The sequence below is a fragment of the Ranitomeya imitator genome, chromosome 1 (assembly GCF_032444005.1).
Source record: "Ranitomeya imitator isolate aRanImi1 chromosome 1, aRanImi1.pri, whole genome shotgun sequence".
Taxonomy (NCBI): Eukaryota; Metazoa; Chordata; class Amphibia; order Anura; family Dendrobatidae; genus Ranitomeya; species Ranitomeya imitator.
Window position 1 is genome coordinate 955,888,008 of NC_091282.1, and position 20,535 is coordinate 955,908,542.

Below are 20,535 nucleotides of genomic sequence, written 5' to 3' on the forward strand. Positions count from 1 at the left end.
CCTGGGGCGTCTGCGTGGTGGTTCCGCAGGACCCGAGGAGGAAGAGGAGGAGGAGGAGGAAGAGGATGAAGAATCAGAAAAGTGAAGAAAAGTGGGATCCTCTCCCTCGCTATCAGTGTCGGAGGCAAGGAAAGCATATGCCTCCTCCAATGAATAGCGCTGTTGGGACGAACGGGACATTTTTGTGTGAATATGGTGATTGGGTGCACTTTATTGATAACTGTATGTGTATGTGTGGGGGGATAGTGATTTGTGCAAACTTATCTGAAAAGAAAATGCTAAAAGGAGAAGAAAAACCTGTAAAAAAAAAAAAGGCAGGCACAAACTCTGATAAGAGAACTGCGTCACTTATCAAAGTTTGGCGGCTGCGGGATGTGTGTACGGAGGTTGCGCAAAAAGGCTGAAGGGAAAAAAGCGAGCGCGAGAGTTGATCGGTGAACTGCGTCACCAATCAACGCTCGGCGGCTGTTAAATGGGCGCACGGAAGGAGGTGCAAAGGGGGGTAAAAAGAGGGGGAAGGGAGATGGGGGTGGAAGTGGGGATTGGGCAGGGATCAGTGATCAAAACGTACGGTTGTAGTCAGGTGGCGCAAAAGGGGGGTGAAAAAAAAAAAAAGGAAAACGGCAGGCACAAACTCTGATAAGTGAACTGCGTCACTTATCAAACTTTGGCGGCTGCGGAATGTGTGTACGGAGTTGGCGCAACGGGGGTGAGGGAAAAAAAGCGAGCGCGAGCGTTGATCGGTGAACTGCGTCACCAATCAACGTTCGGCGGCTGTTAAATGGGCGCACGGAAGGAGGTGCAAAGGGGGGTAAAAAGAGGGGGAAGGGAGATGGGGGTGGAAGTGGGGATTGGGCAGGGATCAGTGATCAAAACGTACGGTTGTAGTCAGGTGGCGCAAAAGGGGGGTGAAAAAAAAAAAAAGGAAAACGGCAGGCACAAACTCTGATAAGTGAACTGCGTCACTTATCAAACTTTGGCGGCTGCGGAATGTGTGTACGGAGTTGGCGCAACGGGGGCGAGGGAAAAAAAGCGAGCGTTGATCGGTGAACTGCGTCACCAATCAACGCTCGGCGGCTACTAAATGTGCGCACGGAGGCGGCACAAATGGGGGTGGAGGGGGTAAAAAGAGGGGGAAGGGGGGATTGGGGTGGATGAACGGGGATTGGGGTGGATGAACGGGGATTGGGGTGGATGAACGGGGATTGGGCAGGGATCAGGGATAAAACTTACGTTTAGTTGTCTTCTTTCTTTAGCAGGGATTGTGGTGCTACAGGCTGCTGTGGCACCACAATACCCAACACGGCAGGGAGATCCAGGCACAAAATCCAGCAGGGAGATCCAGCAGTATGACCGCTCTGTAGGAATCCTCAGCTAGAATGAGGACCCTGCAGAGCGGTCATACACAGGTCAGGCAGGTGACACAGACAGGTCACAGAGCGGTCATGCTGCTGCTGTGACCTGTCATTGGTGGGATCGACCATAACATCGATCCCACCAATCAGAGCTTTCCTGGTGACCTGGCTGTGACCTGCCTAGGATCGGATCTGTTCGCGCCATCCTAGGCAGGTCACAGCCAGGTCACCTGCAGGGCACAGAGCGGTCACAGCGTGATCGCCGCTGCGCCCTGTGATTGGCGCGATCGACGATGACATTGATCGCGCCAATCGGCTCCTGCAGGCCCTGCACTGTGTCCTATCCTAGGATCGGTGCTATTAGAGCACCGATCCACGCAGGTTCCGGCAGGGCACAGCGCGGTAATACCGCGCGGTGCCCTGCGATTGGCGCGATCGATGCGATCGGCGATCGCGCCAATCCGGGGTGTTCTTGCCGGTGCCTGGCGTTGCCAGGCACCGGACCTAGGATCGAGTACATCGGTACTCGATCCTAGCCTGTGACCTCATTGTTTCAGCCGCTCCGATTGGCTGAAACAATGAGAATGGCTGTGATTGGCTGTTCAGAATTGAACAGCCAATCACAGCGATCAAGAGGGCGGGTGGGCGGCGACAATGCCCTGGATGCCGAGGCCATCTCCCCCCAGGTGAGATGGCGTCGGAATTTTAATGCGATCACCGCGACTTAAGTCGCGGTATCGCATTAAAGGGCAGGACGTACTATCCCGTCAAGGGTCAGATAGGCCCAGGGCACCTCGACGGGATAGTACGTCCAAGGTCACAGAGGGGTTAATCAATTTTGAAGGAGGCAGCTTTTTTCTAATATGTGTTCTTAGTGTTAGCCATCAGATGGCAGCATGTAATCCACCGTTCCGGTGTCGCCCAAAGAAGTGACTGAGAAAACTCTATATTACCAGGTATACTTCCTTATTTAACACTAGACTATACCAAAGTCACTGTAGCCCACCTTGTGGTCTTGGTAATGTTTGTCAAGAGCAATACTATTTGTGACCAATCATTTAGCTGTTTTAGTAAACCAATGCTACACTGAATAGCAATACAATTAGGCAAAATCTACACTTATAAACTTGAGCTGTAGGTCCAAAAACCTGTCCTGCACCGAGCCCAACAATTGACATAACACAAACCTGCCTCTGCTGAAATGTAGACCACAATACAGAAAGGTGTAGTATAACAAAGCCAGAATGCTTAAGGCACTCCTGAACAGGAAAATCCTCTTCATAATTGTAGACCAGCCAAATCTTCACCCTGGAGGATACGGCTATGCTGCAAAGAAATATTCAGTCATGCAAAAAGGTGCCAAACTGCAATTCACTGAGAAATGGGGTGGATTATTTACTCATGTGAAACACTTTGATAACTCTTGACTCCTGTCCAAGAGACATGAGAAAATATGTTTCTTTGTATTATGGGTTTGATTTCCAGCCAACTTGGAAACACTGTCAATTCTGAAGAATATAAGACCATTTTTTTGATATGCAGGTAGAGGCTGATCGTAATGCAAAAAATGTGTTTCATTTGGGTGGTTGTGGCCCATTCTTAAACTAGGAGGACAAGAAATTATTTGTACCGGCTGTGTAATTTATTATTATGGTTAGAAAGTAATACAGTAAGTCTCCGAACACTAAGAGAAGTCACCCTCAGTAGATGTTCTTCACATGAAAGCACTTCTCAAATTTACTTTACAATTTGCATTACTATGCGTTACACGTGAGAGTTCAGAGTCAGCCATAGAGATGTAAGTCCATAGGGATCTATATTGGGAGCATGGTCAGAAAGGAGCCTTTTACCATTTAGCCTCGTAAAGCTACAATAAGCTAAGCTATCATATAACAGTCTGCTACTAAATTATAGTATAATTCAAGGTCTGCTATTTTTATTTTAAATTAGAAAGAGATTAATTGAAGGATATACAATAATAACAATAATCTTTATTTATATAGCGCCAACATATTCCGCAGCGCTTGACAGCTTAACAGTTTCAAACACAACAGTCATAAGTAACAACGTTAGCAATACAATAATTAAAGCAAAATAAGACGACCCTGCTCGTGAGAGGTTACAATCTACAATATAAGGCAGAACATATATATGATATTTCATTCTATCAAAAGGAACATTTCCAATATTCGTAAAGCATTACATATATATGAATGCAAAACAAGAAAAAAAAAAAAGAAAAAAGGACAATGCGGCATTTGTACAAGAACATACAGTGGGGAAAAAAAGTATTTAGTCAGTCAGCAATAGTGCAAGTTCCACCACTTAAAAAGATGAGAGGCGTCTGTAATTTACATCATAGGTAGACCTCAACTATGGGAGACAAACTGAGAAAAAAAAATCCAGAAAATCACATTGTCTGTTTTTTTATCATTTTTTTTGCATATTATGGTGGAAAATAAGTATTTGGTCAGAAACAATCAATCAAGATTTCTGGCTCTCGCAGACCTGTAACTTCTTCTTTAAGAGTCTCCTCTTTCCTCCACTCATTACCTGTAGTAATGGCACCTGTTTAAACTTGTTATCAGTATAAAAAGACAGCTGTGCATACCCTCAAACAGTGTGACTCCAAACTCCACTATGGTGAAGACCAAAGAGCTGTCAAAGGACACCAGAAACAAAATTGTAGCCCTGCACCAGGCTGGGAAGACTGAATCTGCAATAGCCAACCAGCTTGGAGTGAAGAAATCAACAGTGGGAGCAATAATTAGAAAATGGAAGACATACAAGACCACTGATAATCTCCCTCGATCTGGGGCTCCACGCAAAATCCCACCCCGTGGGGTCAGAATGATCACAAGAACGGTGAGCAAAAATCCCAGAACCACGCGGGGGGACCTAGTGAATGAACTGCAGAGAGCTGGGACCAATGTAACAAGGCCTACCATAAGTAACACACTACGCCACCATGGACTCAGATCCTGCAGTGCCAGACGTGTCCCACTGCTTAAGCCAGTACATGTCCAGGCCCGTCTGAAGTTTGCTAGAGAGCATTTGGATGATCCAGAGGAGTTTTGGGAGAATGTCCTATGGTCTGATGAAACCAAACTGGAACTGTTTGGTAGAAACACAACTTGTCGTGTTTGGAGGAAAAAGAATACTGAGTTGCATCCATCAAACACCATACCTACTGTAAAGCATGGTGGTGGAAACATCATGCTTTGGGGCTGTTTCTCTGCAAAGGGGCCTGGACGACTGATCCGGGTACATGAAAGAATGAATGGGGCCATGTATTGTGAGATTTTGAGTGCAAACCTCCTTCCATCAGCAAGGGCATTGAAGATGAAACGTGGCTGGGTCTTTCAACATGACAATGATCCAAAGCACACCGCCAGGGCAACGAAGGAGTGGCTTCATAAGAAGCATTTCAAGGTCCTGGAGTGGCCTAGCCAGTCTCCAGATCTCAACCCTATAGAAAACCTTTGGAGGGAGTTGAAAGTCCGTGTTGCCAAGCGAAAAGCCAAAAACATCACTGCTCTAGAGGAGATCTGCATGGAGGAATGGGCCAACATACCAACAACAGTGTGTGGCAACCTTGTGAAGACTTACAGAAAACGTTTGACCTCTGTCATTGCCAACAAAGGATATATTACAAAGTATTGAGATGAAATTTTGTTTCTGACCAAATACTTATTTTCCACCATAATATGCAAATAAAATGTTAAAAAAAACAGACAATGTGATTTTCTGGATTTTTTTTTCTCAGTTTGTCTCCCATAGTTGAGGTCTACCTATGATGTAAATTACAGACGCCTCTCATCTTTTTAAGTGGTGGAACTTGCACTATTGCTGACTGACTAAATACTTTTTTGCCCCACTGTAGATGGTTAAATTAAACAAACAAAAAAAGGATGCTTAATCAAACATGCACTAAAAAAAAGGAAAAAAAAAAGATTTAAAACACAAGGAAATATGATGAAGAATTCACTGCCGGAAAAGAGGGTTAAGTAATATTTGAGATTAAGATGGTTTTAAGAGGTCTAAAATGACCATACATCATTAAAGCATTACTTTGTCCAAGCAAAAGTAGTATACATTTCTCCATAGAGTAAAATCTTGTTAATCATATTGGGGCAAAACGTATTATAGCCACCATACCAATGTATTGCAAAAATGTACATAGGGCATAGGCAAAGTAAGGTGGATTATCTCCTAATAGAAAAATGGTTATCAATATTGGTATGTCAGTATTAAATATTCAATTTGTTAACAGCCTTATGAAGTTCATTCAGTATTTTATTTATTATTTTTTAAAGGGAAAGTGAAGAGAAATGGCTAAGCTTGATAACAGACTTGCCATGGACACAGATTGTACAGCAGCACACACAGTCACTATGGCTCTGTACTAAGAACTGTGTCACCGCATGGCGCCAAACCATACAGAGATATCCTCTTTCAGAAGCCATGCTACTAAGAACATCTGTGAGTCACATAGCCTTAGGAGAACACCTTTGTATATAGAGGATTCCACTGTGCTATACTTTACCTATTAGGCTGTGTGCACACGTTCAGGATTTTTGCTTTTTTTTGTGTTTTTTCACTATAAAAATGCGATAAAACTGCCTATAAACGCATACATTAAGCATCCTATTATTAGAAAGCAATCCGCAATTTTTGTGCACATGTTGCTTTTTTTCTGCGGCGGCATCGCATTCTGGAAAAAAACGCAGCATGTTCATTCTTTGTGCGGAATCGCGGGGATACCGCACACATAGGAATGCATTGATCCGCTTACTTTTCGTATGTGGCTATGCCCACCATGCAGAAGGTAAGTGGATCATGTGCGGTTGGTACCCAGGGTGGAGGAGAGGAGACTCTCCTCCAGGCCCTGGGAACCATATAATTGCTAAAAAAAAAAAAAATTAAAATAAAAAATCATGATATTTTCACCCGCTCCTCGCGAAGCTTCCGTTCCCAATAATGCATTACGAAAATGACCTTAGCGAGACCGCTACGTCATCTGAGGTCATTGCCGCAGTGCAATATTGGGACCGGAGCATCACGAGGGGCGGGAAGACTGCCGGGCAGGGCCGGACTGGCCATTGGGCACTTCTGGCAAATGCCAGAAGGGCCAGTGCCAGTCGTGGGCCGCTCGATCCGCCTCCGCCGACTCACCCCCCTGCCTTCGCATTCAACTATACCGGCGTCTATGACGCCGGTACAGTTGAATGCAATGATGGAGGAGAGAGCGTCTACAGATGCTCCCTCTCCCATCATTCCCCGCTCTGCCTCTGACACTGCGGGTGCGCGATGACGTCATATCATCGCGCACCTGCTGTGTCCCGGGCAGACTGCAGCCGCTAAGACAGGAGCAGGAAGCAACGCGGGGCACGAGGAAAGGTGAGGAGAGTGGTTTTTTTTTTTTTTTTTGCTGGACTGTGGGGACATTCTCGGAGGGAGGAGGAGAGATGTGGGCTGTGCTGGATATACCACTGTGCGGGCTGTGCTGGATATACCACTGTGCGGGCTGTGCTGGATATACCACTGTGCGGGCTGTGCTGGATATACCACTGTGCGGGCTGTGCTGGATATACCACTGTGCGGGTTGTGCTGGATATACCACTGTGCGGGCTGTGCTGGATATACCACTGTGCGGGCTGTGCTGGATATACCACTGTGCGGGCTGTGCTGGATATACTACTTTTTGGGCTGTGCTGTATACTGCTCTGTGGGCTGTGTTATCTATTAAGCGGGCTGTGCTATATACTATGGGGAGTATATTATCTTCTATGGGGAGGCCATGTTATGTACTATGTGGCTGTGGTATATACTGTTGTGCGGGTATATTATATTCTATGGGGGAGGTTGGGTTATATACTATATTATGGGGAGGAGGGCTGTATTATATTCTATGGGGTTACATTATACTCTGTGGGGTGGTTGAATTATACTCTGGGGTGGCTGCATTATACTCTGTGGTTGCCGCATTATATTCTGTAGGGTGGTGGCTACATTATACTATATGTGGGCTGCATTATACTGTATCGAGGACTATGGGGAATACGTTATACTATATGAAGAACTATGGGGTGCATTATACTATGGGAAGTGAATTGTACTACATGGATGACTATGGCGGTGCATTATACTATATGGAGCACTATGAGAAGTTTATTATGCTATATGGAGGACTGAGCAGTGTATTTTAATATATGGAGGACTATAGGGAGTGTATTATAATATATGGAGGACTGTGGGGTGTATTTTACTAAACAAGTAAAATGCTGCATATTCAGATTGTTTTTGCCGGAACAAAAATCATTGTTCTCAGCAGCAAATTGCTGCTGTAAACTGTAGATGTGCTGCTGATAACATGATACTGTATGGGGATCGGTTAGTGATCTCTTAGTGATCGTTCTGTCCCATCATTCTATCTCAGACGGTGGAAAGAGGCCGGGAAACAAGTGTTGGACAACTTCAGTATTGTCGATCAAACTCATTTAGCGGCCTGAGCTCAGCGCTTGTAAATACAACCGAAATGCTTTTGTGTGATGTGCAATATGTTAGCATTTTGGGCCCCATTTTAAACTTTGCCTAGGGCCCCACTTTGCCTAAAACCGGCCCTGCCTACAAGTGTACAAAGATATTATACAGTCACCATGTGACAAGTGGGCCTGTGTAACTTCAAATGCCAGGGCTGAATTTTAGTCCCAGTCCGGCCCTGCTGCCGGGGACGCCGGAAGGTGAGAATATCATGATTTTTAATTTTTTTTTTAATTATTTTTAACGTTCTATCGTTTTACTATTGATGCTGCATAGCCAGCATCAATAGTAAAAAGTTGGTCACACCTGTCAAACACTATGTTTGACAAGTGTAACCAACCTGTCCATCAGTTTTCTAAGCGATGCTACAGATCGCTTGGAAAACGCTAGCATTTTGCAAGATAAAAATGCTAGTGTTTATCGAGAATACACATGCAAATTTCGCATGTGATATACCTGCGGCAGGAGTTGCGGAATTGCCGCGGAAATTCTGCAACGCGTGCACTCAGCTTTAATTGTTCCTCAATAAATAATGGGTTATTACCAATACAGTAAATTATCCCCAATCCATAGGACAGGAAATAATCGAATGACCACTGGGGAGAGGGTCAAACTGCAAAGAATAGTGGGTATTACCGGCACTGAATGCTGTAAGATTCCCCCGTCTATAGCAATTAGATCTTCTACGGATCGGACACTCTGGGCTCACTGCTGAAAAGGGTGGTGCTCCACATAGGAAATCCACAATCCATATAGCATACAAAACGGAGAAAAGAAATGTGGCACTCACCCGATTTCTTCAGCTAGAAACGTGTCCTTTATTTAATACTTAAGTGAAAAATAACATTCTTCGGCTTTGACAGGAGTAGGTGAGGGAGCGAGGAGTGAAGAGACTGGACGACGTGGAAGCGCTGGTGCGCGAAATGGCCGTCGTCCAGTCTCTTCACTCCCCGCTCCCTCACCTACTCCTGTCAAAGCCGAAGAATGTTATTTTTCACTTAAGTATTAAATCTTTTAACTCTGAAGGAGTACTCAGTCTCTTCTCTGGAGTCTCCCACTCTTCCAGCACCAGCTCCCCGTTGTGTATTGGGAAGAATAATTTCTTTTTGGATTGGAGGCCTCCGAACATCCCTTATTGCACCGTACCCGCTGGTCTTTCTTCCTCCATTTCTATGGTTCTTCTCACCGCTGTGATTAGCTCCTCCATGTTCACTGCAGAAAAGTAATACCTCTTCTCCTGTGAATCTGGGTCAGAAATCATTTCACCTTCTTCCTGAAACTCTTCCTGCATAGACTCCTGGGAGTCCAAATCCTCTTCCTGCTGTATTTTTGTCTTCTTTGCCACTGGAGGAGCACTAGGGGCTGGTATTAGCAGGGAGAAGGATGCCACGGAAGCTTGTATCTCCTGACGTACAATGCCTTTGATGTCCTCTCTTAAGGAGGGCTGTTCCTCCTTCAGAACTTTCTCTATACACTTCTGACATAGGGGTTTGCCATGTGAGGAGAGTCTTTTGCCACATAACGCACATTTTTGGCTAGTGACTTTGAATTTGCTCATGGGTGCAGGATCCTTGTCCCCCTAAAGGAGAGAAGGTAGAAATGACTCAGTATCCATACCTGCACCCAAATGCCTGAATACTCACAGGGATCGGAATAGCGCTGGGCTCCACAGATGCAGAGCGGGAAGGATCAGACACCATGATAGCACAGTTTGTCCAACCTCACTTGATCTTCTGTCCGGGGCTCCTTTAATAGTGCGACTGGACCAGCACCTTTCTCCAACCTGAGAGTCTCCTCCCCGGCTCTTCCCGAATGGTGGAATCAGCCTGGGTTCTGCATTCAAATTTCACACTGCAATCCATGATGGAAAGCAAAACCGGAAGTGACAAACTCCCATACTGGCCGGCGTCATGTCACAGCGATCTGCCACCAGGAGCAGGGGGAGGAGATGGGCCTGGAGAGCTCAGAGAGGTCTCCTGCCCGAAAACTTCCTCACACCTTACCCGAAGGCGCAGACTGGGGGGAAAACGTCCTGAGTCCAGAGGAGACAGGAGCAGCATTACGGAGAGGGAGGGTAAGCTGACCGAACTCCTGCTGCCCAGCTGGGATAAATTTTACGGTGTCTGCCACCAGCACAGAACACCCACGATGACCTCTTCATCCCTATAGGGCAAGGAAAAACACTGGGGTAAGGAGGTAGGAGGGGCTACATGATTTCTTCCTCTTTCGAGTTTCCTGTCCCTATTAGGATGAGATGACATCCTCCTGTGTGCGGTCGTGGGGTGTTATTAGAGAAAAAAACAAACACTTTTTTAAAAATAAAATTGCGTCTTATTGCTTACTGTGGTGGCTGTGGTGAAGCGGGGTCCTAGAGTTGTTGCTGGAGGAGGCAAGAGTGGAGCATTGCTAAAGGCTGGGATGAGGGGATGTTCGGATGTGCGACATTTTATGAAAGCCCAGAACCCCCGCACATGGTTTACTATCGGTGGACTCCGGGACAATGGCTGCTGGGGGCGGCGCATGCGTAGATAGAGATCTCGGCACCAAGATCTCAGGAGATGAGATCTCAGTGCTGATCTGAACACCCCCTCATCCCAGTCTGCACAACGCTCCACTCTTGCCTCCTACAGCAGCGACCCTGCTCCAGGAGGAAATATACCGCACGCAGTGATCACTGCGTGCGGTATATTTCCACTTCTTATCCATCTGAGAGATGCGGTTTACATGTGGGTGTATGTGTTTGGTGTGAATGAGACCGTGTTCTCACACTAGACTACGGACATGTGACTGCACCATGTGATCAATGCAGCCCCTCTGGGTAATGTAGTTTTCATTTGCGCTTAGGTGATTAATCAACAGAGTCTGGTTTGCCTCTGTCTCATGCGCCAATGATAGGTTAAATAGCTAATTTACCAGCTGCCCATCACCCTTGGACGAAGCTCTCAGAGCGAAACGTATGTCGGGTGTGGTGGGCACCTGGATACCTATACTCTAGAGGTAAATATGCAGTGCTTAATTTGACTTGCTGTCTTGTATTATTCATGTTTTGACAACATCCACAGGACCTTTGGACTGGAACATGTGACATTGCACTTTATATATATCTTTGTTTCTGCCTTTGCAAAGGGATATGCTGTGAGAGTCTCGTATATTTAATTTTATTTTTTTGTTACACACACATATATATTTTGCACTAGCACTTTAGGTTTAATAGCATTTATATGATATATTATATATTAAAAGAAAAAAACTTTTACACAACATACCCCTTTGATAGCAGTCAATTTTTTCAGTTTGTTGTCTGCATGCTGCTCTGCTATTTCCAAGTGTCCCATGTGTACATTGTTATTATATTATTTTGAACATGATTATGTATTTTGATATTGTGTATTAATAAAAATTTATTTTTTTAACCCGCACTTGTGAATGTTTTCCTTCTTTGGTGTAGATTGTAGTTTTTCTTTTCTTCCCGGAAGGTTTTTTTGACAGCAGGATCGAAGGATTTTTTTGGTGTCATGTGAAAAGGGGGGCAAATATAGACAAATACAACAAAGATGAGCAAAAAACAAGGCACTAACAGGTACAGAAGGAGGGAGGACCCTGCCCACGAGGGCTCACAGTCTGCAGGGGATGGGTGAGGATACGCTAGGAGAGGGTAGAGCTGTTCGAGCGGTGGTTCAGTAGGTTGAGGATCACTGCAGGCTGTAGGCTTGTCGGAAGAGGTGAGTCTTCAGGTTCTTTTTGAAGGTTTCTATGGTAGGTGAGAGTCTGATGTGTTGGGGAAGAGAGTTCCAGAGTATGGGGGAAGCACGGGAGAAGTCTTGGATGTGGTTGTGGGATGAAGAGATGAGAGGGGAGTAGAGAAGGACATCTTGTGAGGATCGAAGGTTGCGTGTAGGTAACTGCCGGGAGACCATGTTGCAGATGTATGGAGGAGACTGGTTGTGGATGGCTTTGTATGTCATAGTAAGGGTTTTGAACTGTAGCCTCTTGACGATAGGAAGCCAATGAAGGGCTTGGCATAGGGGAGAGGCTGGGGAATAGCGGGGAGACAGATAGATTAGTCGGGCAGCAGAGTGTAGGATGGATTGGAGTGGTGCCAGAGGGCTAGAGGGGAGGACAGAGAGTAGGAGGTTGCAGTAGTCAAGGCGGGAGATGATAAGGGCGTGCACTAGTGTTTTTGTGGTTTCCTTGTCGAGGAATGCACAGATCCGAGAAATATTTTTGAGTTTGAGATGACAGGAGGAGACAAGGGCTTGGATATATGGCTTGAAAGAGAGGGCAGAATCGAGGATCACCTGGAGGCACCGAACATGCGGGACTGGGGAAAGTGAGCAGCCATTGACATTGACGGATAGGTCTGGTGGAGGGGCAGAGTGAGATGGGGGAAAGATGATGAATTCTGTTTTGTCCATGTTCAGTTTTAGAAAGCGAGCAGAAAAGAAGGCCGAGAAAGCAGACAGTGTGGGATTTTGGTGAGCAAGGATGTGAGATCAGGTCCAGATAGGTAGATCTGCGTGTCATCGGCGTAGAGATGATATTGTAAACCATGGGATTCTTTGAAGAATTTAAAGAAAGAGGCAAAGTCTTCAGCAGAAATGAGGGGGGAGGGAGGAGGTGCTGGGGGACAGGGTAGAGAATTGAAAGTGTTGAAAAGCTGTTTAGGGTTGTGAGACAAGGAGGATATGAGAGATGAAAAATAAGTTTGTTTTGCGGCAGTGAGCGTGGACTTGAAGCTGGCGAGGGACTGCTTGTATGTGATGAAGTGCTCGGCAGAGTGGGATCTCTTCCATCTCCGCTCAGCGACCCTGGAAGCCAGTCTCAGTTCTTTGGTCAGGCTGGTCAGTCAGGGCAGTCTGTTTATCGTACAAGTTTTGCTATGCATGAGGGGGGCAGCCGAATCGAGTGTAGCTGTTATTACGGTGTTATAAAATGTTGCAGCAGCATCTGTGTCATGAAGGGAAGCTATGTCTGTAAGAGGGAGAAGGGACTCAGAGAATGATTGTAAATTGAGGTGTTTGAGATTTGTGCGAGGGTGAGTTTGTGGAGTGGGTGTTGCGTACTAGGAGAGGGAAGAGAATGTCAGTAGGTTGTGGTCAGACAGGGGGAAGGGTGAGTTAGTGAGATTAGTAAGGGAACAGAATCGGGTAAAGATAAGGTCTAGTGTGTGACCATCTTTGTGAGAGGCCCCAGAAGACCATTGAGTGAGGCGGAAGGAGGCAGTAAGCGATAAAAGTTTAGAGGCAGCTGAGATGGAAGTGTCAATGGGGATATTAAAGTCACCCATGATGATAGTGGGGATGTCAGCAGTGAGGAAATGAAGCAGCCAAATGGTGAAGTGGTCGAGAAAGGTGGAGATGGCTAGTTCTGGGGGGCGGTAGATGACTGCCAGCTGGAGGTTGGAGGGGGTATAGATGCGGACGGAGAGCACCTCAAACGAGGGAAGCATAGCAGAGGGTAGTACTGGGATTGGAGTAACGGAGGTGGTGGTGGACAGGAGCAAGCCAACTCCCCCACCACGTTTGTTGCTGTGGTGAGGGGTGTGAGAGAGGTGGAATCCGCCACAGGAAAGAGCAGCTGGAGAGGCTGAGTCAGAGGGGGTGTGCCAGGTTTCAGTGATGCTGAGGAAGGAGAGTGTGTTAGTGATGAAGAGGTCATCATAAATGGCAGTTTGTTGCAGCCGGAACGTGCGTTAAATAGTGCTCCAGGTAGGGGGAGTGGGGGCTGGATGAATGGATATGAGGTTATCATGGTTGGGAAAACGTGTAGAGGATTGTGGCAGGGGGTTAGAAATGAGTGTGGGGATGTGTTGAGGAGGGCCAGGATTTGGGGATACGTCACCAGCGATGAGGAAGAAGGCACTACACCGAAACGTGCGTTGGGGCAAGTGGCAGCGCGATTCCCCAAGTAATGTTTACTGGTTAGCCCAAATTTGCTCCATATATTGATTTAACTCTCAATCACTGATATGACTTCCATGTTTGGGTGAATATTGCACTTTATGCTCCTACACCATACGAACCCAATTGGTTATTGTTCTATTTGCACAATGCACTTGCACTTTTGGGAGTAAATATGTGGCTAAAATTTACTGCACTTTGCTGAGATATTATGTACCTGATGGGCATTGTGTTGCCACTTTTTGGTGAATCTTTGTCATCATCTGTTATCCCTAATTATATGCATGATGTGATTTTATTGGATACTTAAATAAAGATTTTGGTATTATACTGTAATTTGGTTCTTGTAGTGCTGTCTCTTCATAGGATTTCTTGTTGTCTTTTCTGCACTGAACCACTGACATACATCCTGGCACCCTTGGTGTACTAATTTGTGGTGCATGTGCGGTCTGGTATATATGTTTAGCGATGAGGATTAGCAGATAGAGCGTTAGATGGTGAGAGCAGGATAGGACATGATGGGGCCGTGTGTGTCTGGAGAAAAAGGACTGTACTGTATGTGGAGGAACAGCTGTGAAGAGATGGTGAGATGGCTGGGGAGGATGGAGGGTGACATTACTAATTCCTTACTAAGTGGGGGGATTACAGGAGGTAGGGAAAATAAGAGTAGTTTAGGTGTGAAAGAGAAAAGAAACTGAAACATGGTAGTGGTTTGATATTCTGTTACCTTACTGTCAAATTCTAGTCCAATTCAAGTCTAACTCAAAGTATAGTAATTATAAATCTGTAATTTGAAAGATACATGGATCAGACTAAAGTCTTGATCAGACTCCTGGATCTGAATATATCCCCAGCTAAGGGCAATCAGATGTGAATGAGGAGGTAGGTAGGTATGGCGAGACCAGATGTAGAGAGTTAAGCAAAGGTCATAAAGAGAGGGAGAGGCTGCAGTGACCACTCAAAGATATGCCAGAATAACATAATGAGAGACATGAAACAGGTCATGGAAACAAGATGATAGGTAAGAAAGGAAAGCATACCAGAAAAAGATTATATGCGCTGCACACAGACACTCAGATGCCAGGGAAACCATAGAAAATCAATGCAATAAACAGAGACATTCAGGATCCAGGGAGGGTTGGGGAAAGTCAGTGATACCATAGAAAATCAATGCAATATACAGAGACATTCAGGATCCAGGGATAGTTGGGGAAAGTCATTGCATACCATAGAAAATCAATGCAATATACAAAGGCATTCAGGATCCAAGGAGAGTTGGGGAAAGGTTTAATTGTTTTACAGAAGAGCACACATGAATGTCCAGCAAATGCCAGGATCATGTCCTAAACAGGATTCAGCTATGGGATCGGTTTAACACCAGTGCAGAATAGCAGTAAACAGCTGTTCATGCCTCTCCAAGCAAAGTGAGGCTAAGTCTTTTGGAGGCAGGCCAGGTGTCAAGAAGGGCAGCAAAGCAAACACTTCTCTTCAAGAAAAACATCAAGGGCAGAATGACACTCAGTAGAAAGAAAATGGATTGGACTACAGAGGACTGAGGTAAAGTTACTTTCTCAGATGAAGTCCCCTTTAGATTATTTTGGACATCAAAGAATGATTGTTGGAGAAGAAAAGGGCCACTCATGAACAGTAAAGCATCCTGAGGCCATTCATATGCGGGGCGGCTTTTCACCCAAGGGAGGGGGCTCACCCACAATTTTGTCTAAGAGCACTGACCTGAGTAAGGATCTAAACAACTTCCAAGAGCAACAATCTAGAAGCAATCTGGTAATGAACGAAGCTTTTTCCAGAATGATTCTGCATGGTGTCACAAGAGAAAACTGTTAATTAAGTGGCTCAGTGAATGTAATTTTGGCCAGGAAACTCCCCAGATCTAAATCCCAAAATTACTCTAAGGCCACGATCAGTAGTCGGTCAGTATTTTACATCAGTATTTGTAAACCAAAATCACAAGAGTAACAATCAGAGAAAAAAAAAGTGTGCACCATTTCTGTATTATCATCCACTCCTGGTTTTTGCTTACAAATACGGACGTAAAATACTGACCAAATCTTGAACATGGCTAAATTTTGAAACTGTAAGGATTGATCTGCTAGTCTGGCGTAGTCTTCAATATAAAGACACAGATACACTTGGTGATTTCCAGTATTCCAGGTATGGGCTAAGTACCCGCTACTATTGTAAAATTATTTTCAATACATCTTAATTTTAGCATGGATATTCTGGAACCAGTACTTATAAAAGTAATTTCCAGTCCTATATGCATTGCATATAAATGTAAACCTGTCACTCAAACACTGACAAGATAAGGTAAATGGACAGACAGCCCAACAATGAAAACGGACAGCTAGCCTAACAAAGTAAGTGATGAAGAATGTTAGTGTTTAAGAAGCAAACCACATACCAACACATGTTCTTATTAGACCACATGTTCAATATCACTTCTGAAAACTTTACAGCTTAACAGTAAAAGGTTTATACTCAACAAAAGGTACATCCTAAAAGCAGTAAATAGTTATCCGATACCAAGGCAGAAAAGCAAAAATGTGTTTGTTCTTTTTACTTTCATTTTTTTACAAGAAAAGTTTACAGTTTTGTGCTAAAGTTTTAGGCATGTGTGAAAAAATGCTGGAAAGCAAGAATGCTTTCAAAATTAGAAGGCTGAATATTCTATTTTACCAGTTAACGACATGAAAAGTGAATGAACAGAATAGAGCTCTAAATCAAGTCAATGTTTGCTGTGATGTGATCACTCTCTGCCTTCAAAACAGCATCCATTCTTCTGGGTACACTTGCACACAGTTTTGAGGGAACTTGACAGGGAGATTGCTCCAAACATCTTAAAGAACAAAACACATTTGTGAGTATCAGCATGTTCACATCACTGTCTCTTTATGTAATCACAGACTCGCTGTTGAGATAAGGGCTCTGTGCAGGCCACATCACCTCCAGGACTACTTGTTGTTACTTATGGTATTAATGCCATTAGCTGTATATTTGGGTTGTTGTCCTGCTGCAGAATACAATTGCAGCCAATCAGGCGGCTCTCTGCTGTTATTGCATGATATTTAAATAAGTGCCTGTATTTCTCAGCATTGAGGACCTCAAGAATCTTGACCAAATCCCCAATTCCATTTGCTGAAATGCAGCGCCAAACACTTCACTGTTGACACTCATTATTGTACCATTCTCCAGCAGTTCGGCAAATAAACTAACTTCTGTTACAGCCAAATACTCAAAAATGTCACTCATTAATCCAGTTTTCAGCTTCCAAGTTACAGTGAGGAAACAGAGCAGCAAGTAGTGAGACCTAGCTACACCACTCGACTGTTTGGTGAAGTCTGGCCAGAAGTGGTCTTCCTGGAAAAATTGCAGCCAAAAACCTGTCTTCAACAGGGAAACAAAGACAATCAACTCAACTATGCACAAAAACATACAGTGCCTTGCTAAAGTATTCGGCTCCCTGGAACTTTTCAACCTTTTTCCACATATCATGCTTCAAACATAAAGATGCCAAATGTAAATTTTTGGTGAAGAATCAACAACAAGTGGAACACAATTGTGAAGTTGAATGAAATGTATTGGTTACTTTAAATTTTTGTGGAAATTCAAAAACTAAAAAGTTCTGCATGCAATATTATTCGGCCCATTTACTTTCAGTGCCGCCAACCCCCTTCAGAAGTTCATTGTGGATCTCTGAATGATCCAATGTTGTCCTAAATGCCTAATAATGATAAATATAATCCACCTGTGTGTAATCAAGTCTCCGTGTAAATGCACCTGCTCTGTGATAGTCTCAGGGTTCTCTTTGAAGCACAGAGAGCATCATGAAGACCAAGGAACACAACAGGCAGATCCGTGATAATGTTGTGGAGAAGTTTAAAGCCAGATTTGGATACAAAATGATTTCCAAAACTTTAAACATCCCAAGGAGCACTGTGCAAGCGATCATATTGAAATGGAAGGACTATCATACCACTTCAAATCTACCAAGGCCCGGCCGTCCCTCTAAACTTTCATCTCAAACAAGGAGAAGACTGATCAGAGATGCACCCAAGAGGCCCATGATCGCTCTGGATGAACTGCAGAGATCTACAGCTGAGGTGAGACAGTCTGTCCATAGGACAACAATCAGTTGTACACTACACAACTCTGGCCTTTATGGAAGAGTGGCAAGAAGAAAGCCATTTCTCAAAGATATCCATAAAAAGGCAAAACATCTCATCACCCTGAAAACACCATCCCCACTGTCAAACATGGTGGTGGCAGAATCATGGTTTGGGCCTGCTTTTCTTCAGCATGGAAAGGGAAGATGGTTAAAATTGATGGGAAGAAGGATGGAGCCAAATACAGGACCATTCTTGAAGAAAACCTGTGGAGAGAGCTGAAAACTGCTGTTCACAAACGATCTCCATCAAAACTCACTGAGCTTGAGCTGTTTACCAAGGAAGAATGGGCAAGAATTTCAGTCTCTCGATGCACAAGACTGATAGAGACATACCCCAAGCGACTTGCAGCTGTAATCGCAGCAAAAGGTGGCGCAACAAAAGTATTAAGTTAAAGGGGCCGAATAATATTGCACGCCCAACTTTCAGTTTTTGATTTTCCACAAAAATTTTAAATAACCAATAAATTTTGATCAACTTCACAATTGTGTTCCACTTGTTGTTGATTCTTCACCAAAAATTTACATGTGGTATCCTTATGTTTGAAGCATGATATGTGGGAAAAGGTTGAAAAGTTTCAGGGAGCCGAATACTTTCACATGGCACTGTATACAGTGGGGAAAATAAGTATTTGATACACTGCTGATTTTGTAAGTTTTCCCACCTACAAAAAATGGAGAGGTAATTTTCATCATAGGTACACCAACTGTGAGAGACAGAATCTAAAAATAATAACCACAAAAATCACATTGTATGATTTTTAAAAAATTAAACTGCATTTTATTGGAGTCTCTCAGTGAACAGGTGTCTTTTTTATAGTTAACAACAGGTGCAATTAATATAGGTAATGAGTGCAGAGTAGGAGGCTTCTTAAGAAAAACTAACAGAATTTTTGCTGGTTGGTAGGTGATCCAATACTTAATTAAATTGCATTTTATTGCATGAAATATGTAAAACTCATATTGTGTGATTTTATTGATTTTTTTTCAAGATTCTGTCTCTCGCAGTTGAAGTGTACCTACGATAAAAATAACAGACCTCTCCATTCTTTGTAGGTGGGAAAACTTGCGAAATCAGCAGTGTATCACAATACTTATTTTCCCCACTGTATATGTTTTCGTGCATAGTTAAGTTGCTTGTCCTTGTTTCCATGTTGAAAAAATAGGTTTTTGGAAGCAATTTTTCCGGGAAGACCACTTCTGGCCAGACTTCACCTAGGTCTCACTACTTGCTAGGTCTCACTACTTGCTGCCAGTTTTGAGATGATGGCACTGCTGGACATCTTATTTCGAAGTGATGTAAACATTTATCTTTCATCTGTCTCACTAACTTTCCCCTCACCCACCACTGTGTCTAAAGGTCCTCAACACTGACCATATCTTACCCCAGTTTGCTTTGAAATGTTTGCCTGTGAGAGACCTTGTGCCTTATGTTTCTGCTGAGTCGTATTCTAGTGTATGACTTATAGTAAGGCGTACGTGTAAACAAAATCCCTGACTTTGTACAAGTGCACCTAGAAGAATTGATGCTTTGAGACTGTCTTTAAGGCGAAGGTTAGTAACTCTATGATGATGAGTAGCTACTTAAAATTATGATAAAAAGTTATACCTAATAAGTTCTTCCCATGATGGTTCAGGGTTTGTCCAAGAACGTGATTGCAATAACTGCACCTGTCGCATTAGCATTGTAGTATTTTAATGGAAAACTAGCTAACTTTTAAGTGGCTTCTCCAACTAAAAAAACAAAATACAAAAAAACAAATACAAAAATGGGAAATACTTCTATAGTTTTGAAATTGAACATTGCATGGGACATCTAATGTGCATTATCAAAGTACTCTTATTAGAAAACAGCTGCTAAATTCAAACTTCAGAACAAAGTATATATAAGACTAAAAAAACTAATTTTTTGTTCAGTTTTCCTGTAAATTAGTTTGGGATGCTAACACATGAAAAACACAAAGTTTCATGAAATTTGAGCTTCAGAAGTGTTTTGGAGTTTGTGATTAATAAACCTTGGAGACTTGGAATGAAACCCTGATAGTAGGAAGCGACAAATTAAATCTTTTTTTTTCTCTTACAAGCAGAATTTACAAACCAGAAAATGTATACCAGGCTGGCAAACACAAATAAAAGATGAATAAGATGAATTTGATGGGTAAGCACACTCTGGTAAAGTTCTGCCCACGTAAAATAAAACATTTACTATTAGTTGTTCAAAACTTTTGCAGCAATTAAAACCATTAACTCTAGTAATGAGCGAGTATACTCGTTGCTCGGGTTTTCCCGAGCCTGCTCGGGTCGTCTCCGAGTTTTTGTAAGCGTTCGGAAGTTTTCATTACCGCAGTTCAATGATTTACATCTGTTAGCCAGCTTGATTACATGTGGGGATTCCCTATCAACAAGGCAACCCCCACATGTACTCAGCCTGGCTAGTAGCTGTAAATCATTCAACTGCAGCGATGAAAACTAAATCTCTGAACACAAACAAATACTCAGAAACCACCCGAGCAACGAGTATACTCGCTCATCACTAATTAACTCTAGAATTCTG

General features: G+C 43.7%; 1 protein-coding gene across 2 annotated transcripts in view; it reads right to left on the reverse strand.

The window, feature by feature from the left end:
* Positions 1-20,535, reverse strand: part of PAPSS1 (3'-phosphoadenosine 5'-phosphosulfate synthase 1) — a 116,466-nt gene that overhangs the window by 22,616 nt on the left and 73,315 nt on the right. The window contains exon 10 of one of the 2 annotated variants that reach the window (XM_069743729.1): positions 16,362-16,655. The exons of the other annotated variant lie outside the window; for it this stretch is intronic. Coding sequence (XP_069599830.1) covers positions 16,579-16,655 — 77 coding nt within the window. The 3' untranslated portion in view covers positions 16,362-16,578. Of the gene's footprint in view, positions 1-16,361; positions 16,656-20,535 lie in introns of those variants that run through there. 2 annotated transcript variants of the gene reach the window in all.